General features: G+C 37.8%; 1 protein-coding gene across 4 annotated transcripts; it reads right to left on the bottom strand.

The window, feature by feature from the left end:
- Window positions 1-1,904: 1,904 nt before the first annotated feature.
- Window positions 1,905-4,527, bottom strand: LOC103401873 (uncharacterized). Of its 4 annotated transcripts, none has more exons than XM_008340586.4 (3): window positions 4,388-4,527; window positions 3,902-4,010; window positions 1,905-2,285 (listed from the first exon to the last, which is right to left on the bottom strand). In XM_008340586.4, exons 2-3 carry the CDS (start codon window positions 3,972-3,974, stop codon window positions 2,071-2,073), a joined length of 288 nt encoding a protein of 95 aa, XP_008338808.3. In that variant the 5' UTR covers window positions 3,975-4,010; window positions 4,388-4,527; the 3' UTR covers window positions 1,905-2,070. The 4 variants fall into 4 exon arrangements, with proteins under 4 accessions (XP_008338808.3, XP_008338809.3, XP_070670985.1 ...); XM_008340587.4 differs by having other exon boundaries at window positions 4,354-4,400; XM_070814884.1 differs by lacking the exon at window positions 4,388-4,527 and adding an exon at window positions 4,251-4,329.
- Between the last annotated feature and the right edge of the window lie 2,088 nt (window positions 4,528-6,615).

The following is a 6,615-nucleotide window of genomic DNA, read 5'->3' as shown; positions in this document are numbered from 1 at the left end:
AAGATAACAGACTACTTTCCAAATGGTCTGATGAGTTGGCTGTTAAGGATTCTCTGGCTCTTAGTGTTCAGTGTGCAGGTTCTGTGTCTAATATGGCCCAACGCCTATTTGCTAGAACCCGCCAAGTTGAATCATTGGCTGCTGAAGTGATGAGTCTCAAACAGGAGATTAGAGGGCTCAAGCATGAGAATAAACAGTTGCACCGGCTCGCACATGACTATGCTACAAACATGAAGAGGAAGCTTGACCAGATGAAGGAATCTGATGGTCAGGTTTTACTTGATCATCAGCGGTTTGTAGGTTTGTTCCAAAGGCATTTATTGCCGTTGTCTTTTGGGGTTGTACCGCGTAATGAAGCTCCAAATGATCAACTTCCGATGCCTCCTCATTCTGGGGTTCTGTCCAGTACTGAGGCTCCGGATAACCACCATTCGGTGCTTTCTCTTTCTGGGGCTCTACTGACTGCTGAGACTTCCCCTGAGCAGCCTTTGTGAAGGCTCCCTCTTGTTTGTTTATTTTGATTCATGTATATGTACATATTTGTAACTTATCGGAAATATCAATAAACAAGATTTGCTTTATTTCAACGTATTGTGTTAAATACACCAAGGCCTTCTTCACTAAGTTCTTTGAATTTTTCCTTTTGTTGAAGCTTTGTGAGTGAAGCATGTAGGTTGAGGTAGTGCTCCCTTAATTTTTCAAGTGAGGAAAACTTCTCGTTTGGAGACTTGAAAAATCCAAGTCACTAAGTGGTCGTGAGACTTCCGAGTATCAAGGTGCAGTAGCATATGGTAGGAGTCCCCCAAGTCTCTGGTCGAGGGAGTTGACGAATGAGGCATTTCCTTTCTAAGTGGTAGCCCAAATAAGTTAAGGGTGAAGATCGGAGACCAGGAACTACCAAAGAGCGATAGCTTTCGCTACCTAGGATCTATCTTGCAAAAGAACGAAGAATTAGATGGAGACCTCAACCATAGAATACAAGCTGAATAGATGAAGTGGAAGAGTGCATTTGGCGTGTTGTATAACCATCGTATGCCACTGAAGCTCAAAGGAAAATTTTACAAGACGGTAATAAGGCCGGGGATGCTGTATGGTACAGAATGTTGGACGGTGAAGCATCAACACGTACATAAAATGGGTGTAGCGGAGATGAGGATGCTTCGTTGGATGTGTGGGCACACGAGAAAGGATAAGATTAAGAATGAAAATATCCGAGGCAAAGTAGGAGTAGCTAAAATTGAAGGAAATATGAGAGAAAATCGGTTACGGTGGTTTGGACATGTGCAAAGAAGGCCTATTGACGCTCCGGTTAGAAGATGTGACTACAGATAGAGGTCCAGAGCCGAAGGGGTAGAGAAAGACCTAGGAAAACTTTGGAAGGGACTCTAAGAAAAGACTTAAGAGTACTTAGATTTAACGGAGGACATGACACAAAACCCAGTGCAATAGCGTTCTAGGATTCATATATCCAACCTCACTTAGTGAGAAAAGACTTTGTTGTTGTTGTTGTAGTATTTTGACAAAATAATAAGATAATATACGCCCAAATTTTCCTTAATATAAGAATATAAAAGGTTTGAATCCCAGGCCCAATGGCCAGTGCGTTCAAATTGAGTACCCAATTTAAGTTGAAGTTATTAACACTCGAAACTAATCAACATACACTTCTTCTCGATCGCGTGGTGCATAATGGCTATTTCTGAGTTTTCGTTGCAATTCCTTTCATTTTTTTTAATAAAAATAGAGAAAACTCACGTAAAAGATTATTAGAAAGGGATAAAAATACACAAATAGCTCAAGGTCATATCATTTGGCATCCAAAATTCAGGATTTCTTTTTATTGTCTACTTAACTGCCATTGCTTAAAGCTGTGAAAGAACTGAACCGAAAGGGAAAACGGAAACTTTAACGCTCAAATCTGATTCTTATGTGCCACGATGATAGGTTAACATAAAATTTATCAAACAAATGCACCACTTACTTTTAACAAGAGAAGTAAATGACAAATGGATCCAAGAGAATGTCCGGACTGCACTGTTTTTGCGTCTCTTATTCCTGCATTCGTCCATCTCAACCAGAGGATGTCTTCTTCTGTTGGAAATTGACAGCCCAAATCGGAACACCCACGCCAATGCTGAAGGCAGCGAGCACTCCAAGGCTCACCTGCAACTTCTGGTTTTTCATCTGGTCCAAGTTATACATGTGTTTGGCATGCATGTAGGCTGGTTCATCATGGCCGTGATCACTCATTCTCTTCACTCCACTTGAGTGGAACCCTCTAGTTCCTGGTAAAAGCACAGTAGCCACTAGTTCTACTTAGTACATACAATGAAACAAGGTTCCGCATTAAAATTCAAACAAATCAATACCTCAGCTAAGTTATAAACATATAAGGCATCCATTCATTCTCCACTATGGATGGATTGCTGGGGATTTACACAAGTAAAAGCATGAACTTCTAGATAAGACAAAGATTTAGTGTCACTGAGTGAAATCACTCAGTACTTAACTCTAGAAGCACATGAGCATATCAATCAAACTCGATTAAAAGAATCAATTCAAATTAATTGAATTTTATTGACCAACCATATCAGATGCATGAAAACACTAGAAAATACCAATGGCAATAATGGTCTCATAGCATAGACAGTTATTTAAGTTTGGTTTATAGGCCAGTTATTTGGACTTTGGAGCATGCAAAGATTTGCCTTTACTATTGGTACCGCGCAACACAAGGTGGCACCATTGTCTTTACCAATAGATCTCTCGGTGTAGGTTACTAGATTATAAATTTAACCAGGAGTCTCTTCTTAAGAGGAATCCCACTCCATGAACAGTGGAGTGGGATACTCACAATATATTGATAGCCATCCATATGGACAATACACCGACATCCATATAGAGACCACATTGACATCCATATCAACACAATATCGACATGATATCAATAATATGGATAACATATTGACTACATGGAGTTTCTCTTATTTCCCCTCACATTTAGAAGTAAAACCTGTAAATGTCTCATGCCAAAAATTGAGCCAGTACCTAAGAAACTATACTCCAGCAAACGGTAAGTGGTTGGTACAGTGGTACTTGGTGGTAAAAATAAAAATTTGGGGCAGTTCCCTGAATTATAACATGTAAGAGAACATGTAAAACCTTGAGGCTGCCCCATAATCATTATTGGCCGGGTGAAATTGAGCCCTTGCACACAATTTCTCAACCAAGAACCCATTTGGAACGGCCAAAAGTAATTTACAAAAGCACCTAACCATGGTGGAATAGAGATATGTATAAGACCTCTCGTTTACATAAGAGGAGAAATGGTAACACCTTCTTACAAGTGAGAAAAGAAAGGAATAACTTTGAGGTTTCTCTATGCCCGCGTGACAACACGAGTGCCATCAGAGGAAGTTCACTCGATTCTCTAAAAGGCAATGAGGGAAATAGGAACAAGGCCTGAAGGAGGGGAAAGCTCTATAACTACAAGCAGCATGGGGTGAAAAGTGGATGTGTACTAGTATACTATTCTTTCAAACGGAGCTGGCGAGAATCAAACAGGTAACGGGTTATGTTTTTATCCATAACCAATCCATCTGCAATGGAGAAAACCTGAATGCCATGATTTATGCCTAATAACATTCGTAACAATCCCTGTAACGGAGAAAAAAAGTAAATAACATTGCAGTCCAGACACATTTCCTAATTTTCATCAAGTTTGAATCACCGGGCTTAAACCGTTCAATCCTAAACTTATTGACCACTCAAAAGTTACATCCGGGACTTGGTGCAATTCATCAATGCGTATTATCGGTCTATCACATTGTGCATACACCTGACTATTACATAATATGCATCGACATCAAACAAAATAAGCGACAGACGGTATCAAAATAACCTGATTTCAATCGAGAAGCTTCAGAAGCCCTCAACAACTTTGCGCAGGCCCGCATCCCTCCGTTTATGCTCATGATTGTAAGAAAGAACAAGCTCTTGCCTCTTACCACCTTAACCACCAAAGAAAACTCGTTTGAATCATGAAAAAAAATTAAAAACTAAAAACAATTTAACATACAGATTACCGAATAAATTAGTAAAATTCTTAAGAACTGAAGCTAATCTAATCAGATTCAGTTCATAATTCTTGACGTAATTAAACAAAAAAAAAACACAGATCTATAATTATTTCTAACATCAACAAATAATCTGATCCAGAAAAGCAATTTTTGAGTTCCGATCGAGCATACTCTGTCGCGATTAAAAACAACATTAATTGATAATTTAACCAAAATGTTAAGATTTAATAATTCAATGAAAAAGAAAGAGAATCAGAAAGGAAGATCGACTCACAGAATAAATGTAAGGGAGGAGGTGGAATTTTTACCTGGTAGAAATGGCGAAACCCTAGACTTATCAGCCGCCGTGCGTCGAGTATTCGAGAATATTGGCGTCGAAGGAGAAGATCAGTTAAGAAGCCCGGTCAAAGGCGGGCTTCAAATTTTAAGCCCGATTACATTTTGGGTTGGGCCTGGATTCCGTGAAGTATGCGTATCTCAAATGCTTACCTCGTTCAAAATAATAACATGATTATCAACTCAATTTAATTAGCAAGTGGCTCTTTAAGGTGTTGAGCCCTTGTATGACGGCGTAGATTCAAATTTCGTCGGTAGCTAATCTAACAAAATTTGTCGTTTGGCAAAAAAAAAAAAAAAAAAACTCAATTTAATTACGTTGGACACCTAACCCGCCCAAGAGGTCACCTAATAACCTCGCCAATTTCTTAAACTATTTTGGGTTAGTCACGGCGATGTTCTGCTGCCGATTGTCTAGAAGCAACATCGAGCGTTTATGCCACTTTTTAGAACACTACACAAATAGAATGAGTTAATGTGTTAATATTGATAGTTTTTCTTGAAATTGTTAAAAAGCTATTCACATGAGAATTTTTAAACTCGCACATTCCATTAGAGCATCTCAAATGGGAGATATAAATTGCCTTGGTATAAATTTACAACTTCAAAACTAATTTTAATCTCAATGGGCCAGAAATTGGGGGTGTGCAACCCACTGGAAAATGCAAAAAAAAAAAAAAATCTCATATTTGCATGTTTTTTTTCCCATCTCAAATTTTATGCATTTATTTTGTGTGTGACCTCTATTATTGATTAACACGTGTCCATCAATTTAACCCTTCTAAACTCTGTTGTCTATAAACTTAACACTTATCAATCAATGATAAAAGTCACCGAGATGCCATATAAAAAATTGGCGCAGAAGATTGAACTCCAGAAAATGAGGTTGCATTGAATGACTGAGCACTACCCCAACGAAAGTGTTTTATGAGCCCGAATAATCTTATACATGCCGCATGTAATTAACAAAAATACATTAGTGGGCCCCGCCATTACCCCTAAGTTAAAGCATTTTCAAAGAAGATGTCAAATGTAAAACATCAAAATGATATTTGATAACTTATGTTGCAATTTGACATTTGTACAATTTTTTGTTCCACCCGATATGTTAAATAAAATTGTCATTCTATAATTTACTTCATCTCTTTGTGAGGTCTAATATTGAGACAACCAATCAAATACTTGAAAGTTGGAACACATAGCAACTTTTATTATAAATTGCATCACACCTATTAAAAAATTATTAAATTGATTTGACAACAGCTATCATAAATGATAGCAGACGACTTTGCCTTCAATTGACTCAACTCCACATAAGAAACTGAAGGCTTGGTTGGAAATAGTTATGCAACCATTTTTTTTATTAGGGGTGTGATATCCACACACTATTTTTTACTTCTCACACACTCTTCTAACTTTCGGTCGTCGGATCAGATGAATTGAAGAAGATCAACGGACAAAAATTAACAAATAGTGTGTGAGAAGTAAAAAGAGGTGTGTAGATAACACACCCCTTTTTATTATTGTATGTCTATGTGGCAGTTTTTACATCTCCTTTAAAGATGCTCTTAATTTGTCACTCTAGTTATTCTAGGGCTAAGACTCATTCCTCTTTATTCTAACGATCCACATTAAACTTTCAGATAAGAATGTAAATTTAAGATTTCAAAATTTTACAACTTACCACTAGAACAAAAAATAGGTTTACATTTCAAAATTTAACATATACTGAAACTGAAAAGTTACTGAAACATTGTTCATAAGCACAGTGTTCGTCCAATTTTTCCCTCACATATTTAGCCAAATTTTGATTTTGTCCCTCAGATTTTTTTCTTCCTTCTTCCCTCTCGTTTGATCCTTTCTGCTTTTGGTCATTCTCTCTCTCCTCCTTCGCCGAACCACGACGTTGTTTCTTCTCACCGTTGACGTCGCCCACCTCGCCATCACCCGGCAAGCTTCCTCTCACCGTCTCGACAACCCACCTCGCCCAGCTGATTTGCCGACTTCAAGGGAGACTCTATCTCTCAAAAATTCAAAAGAAAAAGATTAGCTTGGTTTTGATCTCTTTTTTTTTTCTTTTTTTTTTGTCGAAAGATAAGATTTTATTGGAATAAAAAGTTTAAATATGAATGGCTACATTTGCATCTTCTGCCAAGATATTGAAAAGAAACTCTGGACCTAACTCATCCTAACCAAATCT

This window comes from Malus domestica, chromosome 15 (assembly GCF_042453785.1).
Source record: "Malus domestica chromosome 15, GDT2T_hap1".
NCBI classification, from domain to species: Eukaryota; Viridiplantae; Streptophyta; class Magnoliopsida; order Rosales; family Rosaceae; genus Malus; species Malus domestica.
Note: the sequence above shows the minus strand (reverse complement) of the source record. Positions and strands in the feature narration are given on the sequence as shown.